The sequence below is a fragment of the Canis lupus genome, chromosome 16, assembly GCF_048164855.1.
Source record: "Canis lupus baileyi chromosome 16, mCanLup2.hap1, whole genome shotgun sequence".
NCBI lineage: Eukaryota > Metazoa > Chordata > Mammalia > Carnivora > Canidae > Canis > Canis lupus.
The window spans coordinates 26,911,057-26,928,135 of NC_132853.1; the positions used below are offsets into that span (position 1 = coordinate 26,911,057).

The following is a 17,079-nucleotide window of genomic DNA, read 5'->3' on the forward strand; positions in this document are numbered from 1 at the left end:
TCAGGCAGCCCGGGTGGCTCAGCGGTTTAGCGCTGCCTTCAGCCAAGGGCCTGATCCTGAAGACCTGGGATCGAGTCCCGCGTTGGGCTCCATGCATGGAGCCTGCTTCTCCCTCTGCCTGTGTCTCTGCCTCTCTCTCTCTCTCTCTCTCTGTGTCTCTCATGAATAAATAAAATCTTTAAAAAAAAAAGTAATGGTATCAGCATCTACTCACTCTAAGCAAAATCCAACAGTTATCTTTGGCTCTTTCCCCCATAACTAAATCACAGTATCTTAGCGATTGTACTATTCACATTTCTCTAAGATGTATCCTGTTTCATCCAAATGCTACTACTACTCCAATCACTCTTCTGAAATACTAAAAATTTATACCATCTTTTAGTTCCATTCTGTTTGATGTCTCTCTGCAAATTCTTTTTTGTAATTTCCCCTGCTCTCCATACTTCTTGCTATCTCCATGGAAGCCTGTATCTCTCTGAAGGGTTATCATAACTGCCCTATCTTCTTTTTCTCCCACTTTCAACCTATCTCCCCCAGTACAGCCAGTAACATATATTCAAAATGCAGATATGGTTATTTTACTTGTATTTAATTTTAGCACATTTAAAATAATTATAAATGCTACTCACAAACAAAAATCAAATTTACTTAATGCTGAAAAAGTAGTCTGATCCATTCTGGACCCCAGTTTATTATCAGCAGTGATAACGCCACAAAACTTTTATTTATTTATCATGTTGATTGATTTATCTATTTAAGAGACAGTGTGCACGCAAGGGGAAGAGTGGCAGAGGGAGAGGGAGAAAGAAACTTTGGCAGAATTCATGCTACGCGTGGAGTGGGGCTAAATCTCACAACCCAATATCATGACCTGAGCCAAAACCAAGAGTCAGGCAAATAACTCAATGTGCCACCAAGGCACTGTGCCACAAAAGTTTTACATTTTTTTTAAAATTTTTATTTATTTATGATAGTCTCACAGAGAGAGAGAGAGGCAGAGACACAGGCAGAGGGAGAAGCAGGCTCCATGCAGGGAGCCCGATGTGGGATTCGATCCCGGGTCTCCAGGATCGCGCCCTGGGCCAAAGGCAGGCGCCAAACCGCTGCGCCACCCAGGGATCCCCGCCACAAAAGTTTTATATAGCTCTCATGTAAAATGCAACACAGTTTTAGATGCTCCTTGATTAAATCTATATACTTGGTAAACTAGTATAATATATACAGTATTGACTTTAATGAGAGTATAACATGTTTCTTCAAGTAACTCTTGAGGAATTCCTTCCACACTTATGAAAAGCCTAACCACACTCTATTACATCTGCACTCTGATCCCCCAGCAGAAGTAGCTGCTTAATTTATGGCAAAGACCTAATTTTTCACTCAAATGAATTTAATAATAAATGACTGTACGTTTCTAAGTCCTTCATGGATCGAAGGAACTAAATAATGCTTCACATTAAGACATTTTATAAATGTCATTTCATAAAGGTTTCTCATGGACATGAAAAGAAAGAGGAAACATAAAACTTCCCTATTTCAAATTTCTTTAACTTGTGCAATTTCATTAGAATCTCTCTTTAAGGTTTGGCAGAATCTGCTACCTGGGTTGCTTTTTGGATACTCCTAAATTAATAAAATGCTACAAATGAGTTCCTTAATCTGGTTTCCCCAAGGAGTCTCAGAGGAAAGGTCTAGAAAAGAACAGAAGGTAACCTAGACTCTTTAATTCCTTCTTTTCTCTTCTCCCTCAACCTCTAATATAGCATACTTCTAAGAATGTAAATATTAAAGAAACACTGATATAGATTAGTTCTCTGAGATTTATGTCCCTATTTGGGATAAAATCAGCAACCAATCATGAACAGAATTATAAAATTTCAGATTTTCAAGTGTTATAAACTTGGAGAAGGTATGCATTACAGATTAATTCTCAAATTATTCTTCAAGCCATTAAGTCAGCAGTCTTCTGAACAATCATTCCTTAATACTTCCCTGCTTCAGAAATGAATTCATTGAAGCATAAAGGTTGCAAGTGTTTGCTGTGCTGAACTTTATTCAGCAATTAGTACTGCTGTGACAACTTTTTACCTGTCTTTCCCCAACCAAGATCAAGCTGTTTCAAATAGGGAATGGTTTTCAATTCCTCAGGAACAGGAATAGAGTGAAATAAGAGAGACATCCCGGCACAAAATTTAATGAAGCACTCACTCATCAAGCCCATATTTACATGACCCCAAAAATGTCATTTACATTCTGTGCCCTAGATGTCCTGCTTTTCATCTCCTGGTCTTAATTCTGCTATTATTTCAGTACATTTGGAAAACCTATCTTTTATCTCTCCAATTTCATAAATAAAATATTTTTAGGAGGGGTACATTTTATATTTTGATTTAAAAGGGCTTAAGGAAGCTTTTAATTCTATATGAATAACACTTCATTAACCACATTCAGTTAGAATACCAAAATGACTATTCAAGTGTGTATACATGGTGTTTGATGACATGAGGGAAGACACCATTTCTCATTTGCTGATTAACAAAGTAAACTGTTTAAATTAATTCTAAGCCTTACATGTTATTTTGTACATTTAAAGAACTTCAACTATTAAAATAATAATTACATAAGCAAAAGAACCATTATTCCAAAATCTGGAAGGAAAAAACATTTCCCGGGTGAATTAATTTAATTAAACAATCTCATTTGCCCAAGGGTTTTATCCTTCTCTTTTTAAATCCTCAACCCAAAAGGAAAAAAAAAAAAAAAAAAACAGAATTCTAAATCAAATTTAAAACACTGATTTGAGGATGAGAATGCTTTTAAAATGCAAAGGTAAATAAAAATCTTAGATTTTTAACTTCTGAAGTAAAAGCACCAATTGAAACATCTCTTTCAATCTTGCTTATTGTTATTCTTACCAGATAAAGGAGGAAGGTGTGCAGCCCTGTTCCAAGCCCAACAGAAGATAAAATTCCTAAGCCTATCCAGTAGGCATACAAAAGAAACTGTTTCTCTATACGTTGCACATACTGAAAAACAAAAAGGATCCAGTGAAAAAAAACTCAACAAATTTGTTAAACAAAAATGTGTTATATACCACCTATGATCAAAATAAAACAAACCAACTATATAAATTTCTAGTAGGAAGAAAGCATTAAGAGTAAAAACCCCTTCAAAAGGCCTAATTCTTCATATATATGATGGCAGAGAGGCAACAAATTCATCTGATTCTAATAAAGCTCTTGTTTTTACACCTTTAAAGTCCTACCATTCCTATATAATGACATTTACAGGAAAAACACAAATTACTAATAAGATAACTATAAGAATAAAATTTTTAAATCTATCTAAAAGTTACAAAAAGCATTTTGTTTAAGAAAGCATTGTAATAAACAGCATGAGAGTGGGGCAGTTATTTATGTATTTGTGAATGGAATAGATTCTTGTTTATCCAAGTAAAAAATGGAATAAAATTATTTTTGTAACTTTAAGACCCAGATGCTTTTTAAACGAGCAAACTGAACAAAGTCCACTGAGCAAAGGACTTGTTGGAGGCATTCCAGACACTAGGTCCTAGACTCTCATACCGGCAAGCAAATTCATCAAACCAGTTCCTCACAAACTCTTACTGGCATAGATTTCTTCAAAATATTTAAGAGAAATGCATTTAAAACTATAAAAACTTCTTTGCAATTAGAGGTTAACTGCTTTAAAATATAAAACGATACCACATTTAAAACCATTTCCTATTAGAATACACTAATGTCTTACTATTTTAACAAAAGTTATTAACAAAACGTCCTATTTTCCTTTCAGTTATGTTGTACTTACAGACTACTGGCAAATTAACTTCTCCCTATTTTAGACTTATAAAACCTAACTTTCAATCTAAGATGAATATATCTGTTTGGATGGATCACAGGAGTGTGTTAAAAAAAATATGAAGACTTGGTGCTGATTAAAGGATTCATGACTATTTTGACTAAACACAATCAGGAAAGTTACATTTGAAACCTTGAAAATAAAAATGATGCGTAAATGCTCAGCAGCCATGAACTGACACAAGAATATTTTTAATATTTGGTCTTAAAAGAAAGACATTAAGATATCAGTTATGAGATAAATTTAAAAGACAAAACCAAGTCTAAAAATGTAGCGGTTAAAAACTGTTATCAAATCCACAATAGTCCCTTTTTAAAATTCTTTGGGAGGTATGAGGTACAAAAACAGAAAAGCAGAACCTCTTACCTGTTGATGTGCTCCTTCAGTATAATACGTAGCTGTAAGTACAGCAAGCAGCAGTAAAAAAGACACCACAATGCTTTGACGATGCCATAATCTTAAAAACAATTTAAAAACAAAAATAAATGAAATATCTCAGTCTCACTTTCAGTATTTACCACTTCCAAAACAATTTCTTATTGAAGCACTTATGTTATTTAACATAGCTAGAGAATCATATCTTTTGTGCTGAACTCTTCTGTCCTTAAACACGATGGTCTCTTGGGTTACAGAGGTCAAGAGAAGATACATGGGTATAGAACACTCAATTTCTTATCATAAGCCCAACTGTAGCCTTTCCCTTACCCAAAAGACTGATCTTGTTTACAACTCAACTTCCCACTGGGAGAGGCATGAAAAGAAGACTGGCCTTCAAGTTAGAGGACCTGGGTCAGAGTCCCTAAGTATCGCACATTGAGTAAGACAACTAATCTGATTCGGTTTTTTGTTTTCAAGATCATAATAAAATTGACCCTTGTACAAAATGGGTCAGAGCTGCACAGGGATCACACGTGGATTTTTTACAGTATAGTACTGTAAAGGTTATTTTCTCTTCCATATGTTTTTCTTTTCTTTTCTTTTTTTTTTTTTAAAGATTTTATTTATTCATTAGAGACACACAGAGAGAGAGAGACAGAGACAGCAGAGGGAGAAGCAGGCTCCCTGCAAGGAACCCAATGTGGGACTCGATCGGGGTCTCCAGGATCACGCCCTGGGCTGAAGGCAGCGCTAAACCACTAAGCCACTGAGGCTGCTCTCTTCCATATATTTTTCTTAATAACATTTTCTTCTCCCTAGTTTACTATATTCTAAGAATACAGCATGTAATATATATATATATATATATATATATATATATATATATATATATATATATCTCCAAAAATTTCCAGTCAAAATTATGCCAACAAATTTCCAGTTGGTAGTTATGTTTTTGAGGAGTCAAAAATTATACACAGATTTTCAAATGTGTGGGGGTTGGAATCCCCAAACCCCATGTTGTTCAAGAGCCAACTGTAATCATAAACTTGTTTCACTAGTTTCACAGAGTTGCTTTAAGGAGCAAATGAACCGAAAAAGGTTACAAAATGTTTTAGAAACTAAATACAATAAAAACAGGATATTATTAAAGATAATAACTTAGAAAGACAAGCCAAAATGATAAAGTATGTAAAGGTTCAACTTGCTTGTTATGATATCTGAAACAGGGCTTATAAGTACTGACCTTAAAGATACAACACATTTCCATGGCAGAGTCCTTTTTCACTGACTCAAATTATCAGTAAAAGTGCCACATATCCTGGACCCTGCCCTACCAAAGAATCAGTGTATCTAATGTACACAGGCCCAATTTCTTCTAAAGGTAAAGCCAGAAGAAAAAAAAATATCTTGTTTTCTAGGTTCTTCTTTGCATAAAAGACTGTAATAATCCAGTGAGCAAATAGCAATATATTCCCCTAATCTATTTTTCTGCAAACTTCAGAAAGGAAAATAAATGTTCCTAAATATTTTAAATTTAATTCATTTTGAAAGAGCAGTTGGTAAAGAGTAGGAGATTGTTAAAGATTTCTAAAGTTAGTAAATAAGGTTTATATAAAAGGTAATGGAAGATATTTACTTTGAGGTCCAGTCCTTCAAGATTACTAGGATTTCCAGAGAAAAATACTGCAAGGTAATGAGTGGCTGTCTCCACAGGACAATATTCTGCCTTTCTTCCCGATCCCTCCTCTTCTTTTCATTCATTGAAGAGGGGTCTGAAAAACATTAGTGCAGAAGGTAAAACAGAATGTTTACTTCTCCTCATCACTTTCAAAATTAATCTACTTTTACAACCCATATTTAAAGGACTGCATAAAAACCTCAAAAAACAAGCAATATGTTCACATTATAATAAGTTTTGGCTAACGTACTTCTGCTATATTCTAAGAATGATTTTTGCAGTGATTTTATTGTCAGGACACAAATTTCTGTTCTTGTACACTACTGGGATACTAAGTTGGCCCACCTTCTATGAAGGGTAATTCAGCATCATATCACAGAGCAAAGTGGTTTAGAGTTCCAAATGGGAAGGCAAACTACTTGGTTCCAAATCCTGGCTACAAGTCAAATGACCTTGGGCAAGTTAGTTAGTTAATTTTTTTATGTCTCAGTTTTCCCTTCTCTAAAATGAAGATGAAAATAGTACTTACTATTTTAACGTCACTGAAAAGATTTAATGAGTTAATATATGTAAAGTTCTCAGAAGAGTCTGACACTTAGTAAGAGTACAATTAAGGTTAATATCAAAATTGCAAATGCATATACCAGATAGTTCCATTTTTTTTTTAAGATTTTATTTATTCATTCATGAGAGATACAGAGAGAGAGAGAGGCAGAGACACAGGCAGAAGGATAAACAGGCTCCATGCAGGGAGCCTGATGTAGGACTCAATCCCGGGACTCCAGATCGCGCCCTGGGCCAAAGGCAGGCGCTAAACTGCTGAGCTACCCAGGGATCCCTAATAATCCCATTTCTAATAATGATTAAGTATGAGGTGAAATGTTTCTTGTACAAGTGTATTCAGTTCAATGTTATCTGTCTAAACAAAAGATTATAATCAACTTAAATGTTAACAACAGAAAACAGAAGAGTAATTCTCATACGATGGGAAACTAAACAGCCATAATGATTAAGTTCTTCATGTACAATTACAGCAAAATCCTTAGGAAATATTAAGCTAAAAAAAGAAACACTGTACAGGAGAGTAAATATGCCATACTAACATTAATTTTAAATTTCAAGGGAGTAGGCAGTAGGGAAAGAATATATAAATGTGCATTCCTTTAGAGAGAAAGAAAAAATACTATGCCTAAGCTCCTAATGTGAAGAGACTATATGACATATGCACGCCTATCTCTGAAACCTGAAACTCTTGGTGAAATGGTATAAAATTTATCAATAATCGGAGTAACCAAAAGTCAGAGAAGTGCTGCAAAATGTGTTCTCCAAGGCAACGTAGTGATCAGGACAAAGAGGAGCTACTATTTCACATAGTTTGTACTTCTTCCAACATAAGATAACTTCTATAATATATTATCACCATGCTAGAGTTTATTTGCAATACATTTGAGATGCCAAACAATTTAGAAGTCAAAAAGAAAACTATTACAATGAACAGAAATGGAAAATCTTTCATTGTCCTTTCAACACAGTAAGGAAAGCTCCTACTTGAACCATCTATGTAAATAAAAGCCATAATTTTCAGGGCTTTCAGGGTTTTTTTTTGGGGGGGGTAAATGTATGAAAAGAGTATGAAAATACTGAAATTTACCACAAATTCTGATTTTGATTAAAATACAAATTTATTTGTCGCAAATGAAAGATTTAAGATAAACCCACAATGATCACATTCTGACTTTTTTGATATTTGTATGTTTAGGATTATTATAATAAATAACTTTATAATTTACTTCTAAAGTTACAAAGCAGCACGATAAAACTGAGCACCAAACAATCCCAAATAAATATTAACCATACTATAAGATTAACAAATCATCATCTTGTACCTAGACCACTGCTGATGTGACTGTGGTTAGGCTGCTTCTGCTATCACTGTCAAAATTCACCATATAGGCCTGTATGGTCCTATAATTTCATTTACTGTGAAGAGTTCACCAAATGGCCCATAATTTCATTTACTATGAAGCATAAACAAAAGATAATTACAGTAGTCACCCCTTATCTGTGGGGGACATGTTCCAAGACATCAAGTGGATGTCTGAAGCTACAGATAGTACTAAATTCTATATATAGTATGTTTTTTCCTGTATCTATATAGCTGTGATAAAGTTTAATTTATAAATTAGGCACAGTAAGATTGATAGCAGTAACTAATAATAAAATAATTATAAAAATACACTATAATAGAAGTTATGTGAATGTTAACTCTCTCTCTCAAAGTGTTTTATTGTACTGTCGTCCTTGAGATTACATGATATGATAAAATGCCTATGTAATGAGAGGAAGTGAAGTAAATGATGCAGGCATTGTTGCATTACATTGTGGCATTAGGCTTTTACTGGACTTCTGATAATAGATCATTCTGTTACTGGACTGCAATTGGCCACAGGTAACTGAAACCATGGAAAAAGAAAATGCAAACAAGGGGCTGGGACTTCTGTAATCTTATATAAAGACATATAAGAATCTTATGTATCTTAACATATTATTAACAGAAGATAGTAAATACTAGATATATTTCTATTTTATTCCAATGAAAAGGATATCATTTAAACCTGTAGATCTTCTACCTCCAAACCACCATAATTTACCTGTGAAGTTTCCATTATATTGTTCCTTGTTCATTGCTACACGTCTCTGGTCACAATTTTTTCCATTCTCTGCCATTTCATAGATCAATAACTCTTGAGGAGCTAACAAGGCAAAATAAAATCCAATGACATGTTACATAGTTCTGCTTTGCATTTATGACTGAATAAAACTGAGAAATCAACATGGTAATAATATTCTACACACTATTTGAATAACGTGTTTACACTTCCATCTTCTCTATTATAATCAAGATTTGAATAATTTGTACAGAAACCCTAATAGAAGTAGCAAAAGTATAAAAGTCATGTAGTTGTAAACTTTTCTAGTCATTCCAAAATGTTTATGCTAAATTTATTCTTTATATCATGTTTTATATTACATGTATAGATATAAATTTTTACTTTAAACCCCTGTATTATAATATATAAATTGTGCTGACATAATTATTCTACACAAAAATGCAAGATTGTCTATAACTGCTATAATTCTTTTAGGTGTTAGTAAAGCAAATCTTTCTACTCAAGAAGCACAGAACTCTGGGGTGCCTAGATGGCTCAGTCAGTTGGCTGGCTCTTGATTTCAGCTCAGTTCATGATCTTAGGGTGCTGAGATCAAGTTGATTGTCTCTCTTCCTCTGCCCCTTCCACCCCCCAAATAAATACATTTTAAAGAAAAAGAAGAAGAAGCACAGTACTTTGGTCTGATTTGCAATGCAGAGTCCTTAAAACACTGAGTGTGCCAGGAATCCTGTTAAGCCTATATTCAACTGATTAGAATATGATATAGTCACGGGTTCGGTCTTTCTATAGTTAGTTGGAACTATTTTATTCCTTGACTAAAATTCTAACTATAATTACTACCTGCAAAATATATGCTTTGTAAAGGAAAATAAGTGAAAGACTATATATAAAAAGACTGAACAAAGAGCATACATCCATTACTTCAACAGAAGGTGTCTTTTTTTTTTTTTTTTAAGATTTTATTTATTTATTCATGAGAGACGCAGATAGAGAGGTAGAGACATAGGCAGAGGGAGAAGCAGGTTCCTCTGAAGAGAGCCCGATGCGGGACTCAGGGACTCCGGGATCATGCCCTGAGCCAAAGGCAGACAGACGCTCAACCGCTGAGCCACTCAGGTGTCCCACAGAAGGTGTCTTCTTTTAGACATAATCCACTTGTGAACACCTTTGTTTTCTTGCCATCATTTCACAATAAGCAAATAAAGAAATCAAGAAATAAAGTATAGGTTTCCACTAGCACAGATGGATAGCCTAGAGTAGATGATTATAAGAAAGCTTGAAAATCTGGATTTGCATCCCAGATTTGTCACTAATTAGTGATGTGATCTTAAGCAAATCTCATTTTTTCTAGATCTTGATTTTCTTTTTTTGTTTGCTTGGATTTTATTTTAAAGTAATCTCTACACCCAAAATGAAGCTAGAACTCACAACCCCGAGACCAAGAGTCATGCTCTACCAACTGAGCTACCAGGCATTCCTAGACCTTGATTTTCGGATCTACAAAATGATAACAAATTCTCGGTGCCACGGTATTGGTAAGAATGAAAGAATGCATGTATGTGTGTGTGTTTGTACATGCATGTGTATAACCACATCAAAAGGGTAGGAGGTTTATGAGGCAGTAAACTGCTTACACTAGAGGAACTACTTCATTGGTACATGCCTCATTGCTATTTCAGTGTCTTTCACTGAAAAAATTTTTAAAATTCTCATTTAAAAAATTTGGGGATCAAAAAAAAAATCCTGGGGGCTGTACCAGACTCTGAAGACATAAATACAAATAACACAAGGTCCTTGTCTTCCAGAGGGTCCTTCCTTCTGGTGGGGAAGCCAGACGAGCACAGGACTTCACTTAAAATGAAATAGATACATAATATCTAACTTAGTGGGAAGAAAATAGGTTTTGGAGTCTAACAGAACTGGATTCAAACTCAAACTTAAGTATCTATGAACTTGGACATATTTCTAAATCTCTCTAAATGTCAGTTTCTTTAATCTGTAAAATAGAGATAACATGACATATATCAAAGCGTTGCTATGAGGATCAAACAAGGTAATGCATATAAAATACTAATTATATTCTCTCACTTTTCCTACGAACTCAATATATACTAGCTGTAATGATGAGGAAGAAAGTACAGAAGCAAGTATGGGAGCTCAGAGAGTACATTCAGAAGAATTCATAAAAGCTGGAAATTTGATTCTGCAAACTTAAGTCATACTTATGTGAGGATGTTTTCAAAAGATATAGCCCAAGCAATTCCAAAAAAAAGATAAATGACGTTATTTTGTGAAAATCTCTAAAACCAGAGAATCACAACAGGTTCACAAAGTGTAAATCTATTCCAAAAATCATGCTTTCTGGGCTTTATAAATAAAATTAACTGAGGATGTTTGGGATTTTCTATCTGATGCATTCGTATCAAGCCTAATTCTGTAGGGAATTTGTTTCAGGGATGAACAGCCATTCACCTACATCACAATAAGTAAAATGTAATTAATTTGTGGCAAAAGGATGAACAAGTCACAAAGGGGTATCTATGTTATGAAGAAAAAATTTTAAAACTTGTCCCTGTGCAAAAGACTGTGATAGCTGAGTTAAAAACTTTTGTCCAAAACAACTTGAGTATATTTGAGTTCTTACTTATAATAATGGTATTATGCAATTATTTGAAGATGTTTTTAAAGATATTGCAATAGGAATTTTCATTTGAGCAAATAATGTGTTCTTACACAATACGCTATAAAAGAAAACAGCTTACTGACATTTCCTACTCAATTCTCTGGAAAACAAAATAGTCTGGAATTTTGTTTTGTAAGGAATAACCAAGGGAAGTTATTTTCTTTTAATCAGTCTACTTCTTACAAACAAAATAAGTTCACAGTTTTATTTTTTATTTTTATTTTTTTTTTAAGATTTTATTCATTTATTCATGAGAGACACACAGAGAGAGAGAGAGGCAGAGACACAGGCAGAGATAGAAGCAGGCTCCATGCAGGGAGCCCGATGTGGGACTTGATCCTATGACTCCAGGATCATGCCCTGGGCTAAAGGCAGGCATTAAACCGCTGAGCCACCCAGGGATCCCAATTCACAGTTTTAAAAACAACTTTTGAAAAACTTTTGCCATTCCGAAAGAACTAATAAGGCAAACATGCAAAGAACTACCTGTGTTCTAGTTAAGATTATAAAAGCATCACAACTTTTTTGCATTTTAAGCATTTTTGAAAATATTTTACACTATTCTTTGTCTCTTCAAACTCCCTTGAAAACGGCAACCCATGTGGCTCAGCGGTTTAGCGCCGCCTTTGGCCCAGGGCGTGATCCTGGAGACCCGGGATCGGGTCCCACGTAAGGCTCCCTGCATGGAGCCTGCTTCTTCTCCCTCTGCCTGTGTCTCTGCCTCTCTCTCTGTCTCTCATAAATAAAATAAAATAAAATAAAATAATAAAATAATAAAATAACTCCCTTGAAAACACCCCTAATTCCTTTGTCCCCATCTTCCTCAATCATATACCATGTTGCACAACTGCATGTCCCTGAACAACCTGCATTCTTAAGGTCTGTCTGACCAGCTGAATGTAACTGGAGAAAAATCACAAAACTGCACAGCTACTTTAAATTCATGGTCTCATGGTGCCTGGGTGGCTCAACTGGTTAAGCATCTGACTTTGGCTCAGGTCATGATCTCAGGATCCTGGGATCAGCACCACATTGGGCTCTCTGCTCAGCAGGGAGCCTGCTTCTCCCTCCCTCTGCCTGCCACTCTCCCTGCTTGTGCTCTATCAAATGAATAAATAAAATCTTAAAAATAAATAAATAAAAATAAAAAACTACAAAACTTAAAAATTTTACATAAAAAAATAAACTCATGTTCTCTCAAAGTAAAGTCTTTACAAAGTTTTTTTCTGGAAATTTGTGATGAAACAATGTTAGATTCTGAGGCATGTGGATAAATCCAAAGAATTCCTAGATTGTTTAAAGGACTAAAATCTCCTGAAACAGGAATCTAGCACATATTCCTGACAATCAATGGAGCTTACTTTGCAGTGAGTTATAATAACAATTTTATTTTATTTTAATTTTTTAAAATTAATTAATTAATTTATTCATGAGCGATAGAGAGAGAGGGAGAGACACAGGCAGAGGGAGAAGCAGGCTCCATGCAGGGAGCCTGACGTGGGACTCGATCCTGGGCCACCAGAATCACACCCTGGGCTGCAGACGGCGCCAAACCGCTGCGCCACCAGGGCTGCCCATAATAACAATTTTAATAGCCTGCGACTAAGTTTATATATTTATTTCTAGTTTAGTTTATTTATTTATTTGACACACACACAGAGAATAAGTGAGCAGGGGGAGCTGCAGAGGGAAAGAGAGGCAGACTTCCCACTGAGTGGGGAGGCAGATGCCATGCTCCATTCCATGACCCCGGGATCATGACCCAAGCTAAAGGCAGAAGTTTAACTGACTGAGCCACCCAGGTACCCCAACTTAATTTTTATTTTTAAGAATAAAACTGTTAAACTCTATAGGTCTGTGGATAGGATGAGAAGACATAAATAAGAAAGAAGCATAAATCAAACATTGAATAATAATTTTCATTGTGAGGATATATTTATATACAAGAAATACTTTAAAATGTTGCAACTAGCAGATTTTAAGTACAGTTGAAGCATTTAAAATAAAAGGTTGATATTAAAACATGTGGGGTGTTTTGTTTCTCGCAGGAGTGTTGAGAAAATACTGCCAAAATCAGCTCACAAAGGTTCTTTGTAGGCTGTACATCCACTGCTAAGACTATAATACTCCATTCATTTTAAACATTAGCTACATTTGTAATGCAAAAACAATGTGAAACTAAATTACTTTGCGTTCCCTAAAGCAACACAAATAACATTTAGGATGACATGAAAATAGCAATTCCCAGAGTAATAGGAATCAGTGGAGAATTTAACATGAAAAGAGTGATGAAGCCATTGACTAATTTTCTTGGCCACTGTATTCCTAAATAAAATGAACACATTTCATTAAAAAAATGATTTATTCAAGTGATTCTACATTCTCACAAAAATATTAAGTCAGCTTTCTCAATAATGCACACTGTTCTTCATACAAGGCATGCATGAATATTACACTTTTCAGTAACCTTTCTTGCTTCCAGAAGCATGTATAGTTAATGGGGCTATTCAGTACATTCATTCACAGACTTCTTCAAAGTAGCTGTAGACTTCTCTACAACTATTAAGATTAAGAAATTGCAATTTATTGTTGGAAATTTAGTAGATAATCTAAACAAACAGTAATAAATATATTTTGACTAGTGAGGCTTTTTGATACAGTTTTCCACTTGTGCAGGGGTAAAAAGCCAAAGATAATTCAAACACCATGCACAATATCACTAACTCTTAGATCATCTGGCTCTAAGAACCAGAGATTATCACATGGCTGGGCAGTATAAAAGTGTGTTCTTTGAAAATTCATTAGTTGAATAAAGTATATGAAAAAACAAAGTCCTTGAATCCTTTAACTTTTTTTAAAAAAAAGATTTATTAATTTATTTTAGAGGGGGAAATGGGCAGAGAGAAAAGGGAAGGAATCCTCAAGCTGACTCTCCACTGAGCTTCAGAGCCCCACATGGAAGCTTGATGCAAAGCTCGATCCCAGAACCCCGAGATTGTGACCTGAGCTGAAATTGAGAGCTGGCTATGTAACCAACTGAGCCACCAAGCGCCCCTCTTTTTGAACTTTCTAAAGTCTTAGGGGAATTAGACAAATTAAAACCCCAAGTTAGGATACAATTTATGCATTCAAAATCTCAATATATCTCCCAATAATAGGTCAGTAGATTATAAGGGTCTATATTTCTGGCTTAAAATGTCCTTCAACTTAATTTAGTGAAGTGTAAAATACATTAAATAGTCTTCTAATTGTTGAACAGGCCATTGTTCCGGATCTAACTTTTAATTAGATAAAATTTTAAGTAAAGCTACAACCTGGAGAACATTTTAGGGACCCCCCTTTTTCAGAGTTTCATAGCTTTGGGGGGAATGTTTATCTCTCACTTCTAATATGTAAAGATATAATTTTATGTTCCCATGGGTAAAAACATGATTTTTATTTATTTTTTTAAAGATTATTTATTTATTTATTCATAGAGACACACACATACACACACACACACACACAGAGAGAGAGAAAGAGAGGCAGAGACACAGGCAGAGAGGGAGAAGCAGGCTCCATGCAGAGAGCCTGACGTGGGACTCACCCAGGGTCTCCAGGATCATGCCCTAGGCTGCAGGCGGCGCTAAACCGCTGCGTCACGGGGGCTGCCCCATGATTTTATTTTAATGGAGAAAATACATAATTTGCAAAATTACAGCTTGAAAAATCCCATTTCTCATTTTCTCTCAATCTACTAAATGTTCATTCAGTTTTTCATAACCAGTGCAATCTTAGGCAAACATTTTCACCAAAAAGATGGGGGAGTAAGGTTAAGATCTAAAACAGTAAAAAGAGTAACATTCCAAAGTTGGGAGATTCAGTTAACTGTGAGACCTTGGGAATGTTACTTCACATAGCTGATTCTTTCTTTCTGCATCCAATTATCAGGCACATAAAGTAAATTACTGCCATAATTTTCTTTCTATTCTAATAGTCTAAGAATTCTAATAGTCTATTCTAATAGTCTAACCCAGTCCAAGGTTAGGGTTTGGATTTATGTAACAAGAACTATGCTGTATAGTGATTTATAGTTTAGATGCAGATTAGCTAAACTGATATTAACAACCCTTGTTAGGGAACAGTTGTTTTTATCCTTGCCTTCTACAATTGAGAAATTCAGGGCTAAAGGGGCCCTCAACAGCAATTCAGTAGCATACAAATGGCAAAGTGAGAGTTCAACCTCCGGTTTATACATCCAAAATCAATGGTTCTTCTGCTACACAAAACAGTCTAGTGAGAGTCCTTTCAATTCTCATCAATGAATTCCTGAGTCAAGAAAAAATAAAACAATAACAAAACAGTTCCAAAAGTTTAGCATGTTCTAGTATTCACAAACATTTCCCATTAGTAAAGAGAACACTCATCTCTGTTGATTCTCACAAAGAGATAAATTATGGACTGTCATTAAAATCCTGTGACTTCACCTGTGCTTCTTTCAGTCATTTCTTTGTGGGTTTTTACTGTTTGTGTACTCCCGACAAAATTTTATTTTTTTATTTTTTTATTTTTTAAAGATTTTATTTATTTATTCATGATAGTCACACAGAGAGAGACAGAGAGGCAGAGACACAGGCAGAGGGAGAAGCAGGCTCCATACACTGGGAGCCCGACGTGGGATTTGATCCCGGGTCTCCAGGATCGCGCCCTGGGCCAAAGGCAGGCGCCAAACCGCTGCGCCACCCAGGGATCCCCCCGACAAAATTTTAAATTCAGATTGCTTAACAGACTCCCTACTTTACTGCCCCTAAATGCCTAGGAATATAAACTAGCCCATACAAGTCATTAATAAGAAAATGAGTTAAATCACAGAATATCTGCAAATGACCAAGGTACACATTTCAGATTATTTAAATCAAAATGATGGATTTGATCCAGATAATTCTAAGCTTTATGATCTATGAAACAGATTTTTAAAAATTATCTCTTTAGAAAAATACTAGAACTTTGTTATCCATCCATTGAAATGTCGTCACTAGACCCACTAAATGGGTAAATGAAAATAAATATTGGTATTTTTTGGTCATTCAACATTAAAGAGGCCAGAATTACCTACAACACTTTCTACGTTGAACTGTCATTCTTTGCCCACTTTAAAGGGTTTTTTGGGGGTTTCATTTTCTCTTAAATATTATATAGCTTCCTGATAATAATCACTTAGGTACCTTCACTTCTATCTTAAGAAAATTAGAACCTACTGAATAGATAAATTATGGTGTCACTACATGTAACAATGAATTCTTAGCATCCAAATAGGGTTTTATAAAATAATAAACTAAAACACAACACATGGAAAAATGTAAATTAAACTTTCTAGTAATATTTACTATGTGAAGTCAGATACACGTACTAGGAATTTTGAGGGTTCTATCCTTTCTGTAAAAACTGTACCCAGGACTGGATATATTCTTTGAGATATCACTGGTTTCACAAAGGGAAGAGGCAGTCTCCAACGTCTCCCTTCTATCTCTCCAAAAAATAAGTAAACTACACAACTGACCCAGAGAGACTGAATGGTCTAAGAGCTAGGAAGATTGCAAGGCATGGTAGGAAAAGAAGAAAACTTGAGCAGTAGGAAGGAAAATGGTAAGAGCAAAAGGCAATAGAGAGTGCTCAAGCTATCCGGAGGAAAGATTCTGAGACCAACATCTTTGTAGGAAGACTGAACTTTGGAGGTGGGAAGCTGTATCAGTGACTTTTTCTTTGGGCAAAAATCCATGAAGAAAAACAGACTGTCACCCCAAAAT

The 17,079-nt window shown here is 35.0% G+C and overlaps 1 protein-coding gene across 6 annotated transcripts in view; it reads right to left on the reverse strand.

The window, feature by feature from the left end:
- Window positions 1-17,079, reverse strand: part of VMP1 (vacuole membrane protein 1) — a 143,800-nt gene that overhangs the window by 115,625 nt on the left and 11,096 nt on the right. For 2 of the 6 annotated variants that reach the window (XM_072779731.1, XM_072779732.1), the window contains exons 1-5: window positions 14,880-14,903; window positions 8,590-8,691; window positions 5,897-6,032; window positions 4,246-4,336; window positions 2,916-3,026 (exon numbers count right to left, since the gene is read on the reverse strand). In XM_072779731.1, coding sequence (XP_072635832.1) covers window positions 2,916-3,026; window positions 4,246-4,336; window positions 5,897-6,032; window positions 8,590-8,691; window positions 14,880-14,898 — 459 coding nt within the window. In that variant the 5' untranslated portion in view covers window positions 14,899-14,903. Of the gene's footprint in view, window positions 1-2,915; window positions 3,027-4,245; window positions 4,337-5,896; window positions 6,033-8,589; window positions 8,692-14,879; window positions 14,904-17,079 lie in introns of those variants that run through there. The other 4 variants (XM_072779729.1, XM_072779728.1, XM_072779727.1 and 1 more) reach the window with 3 other exon arrangements.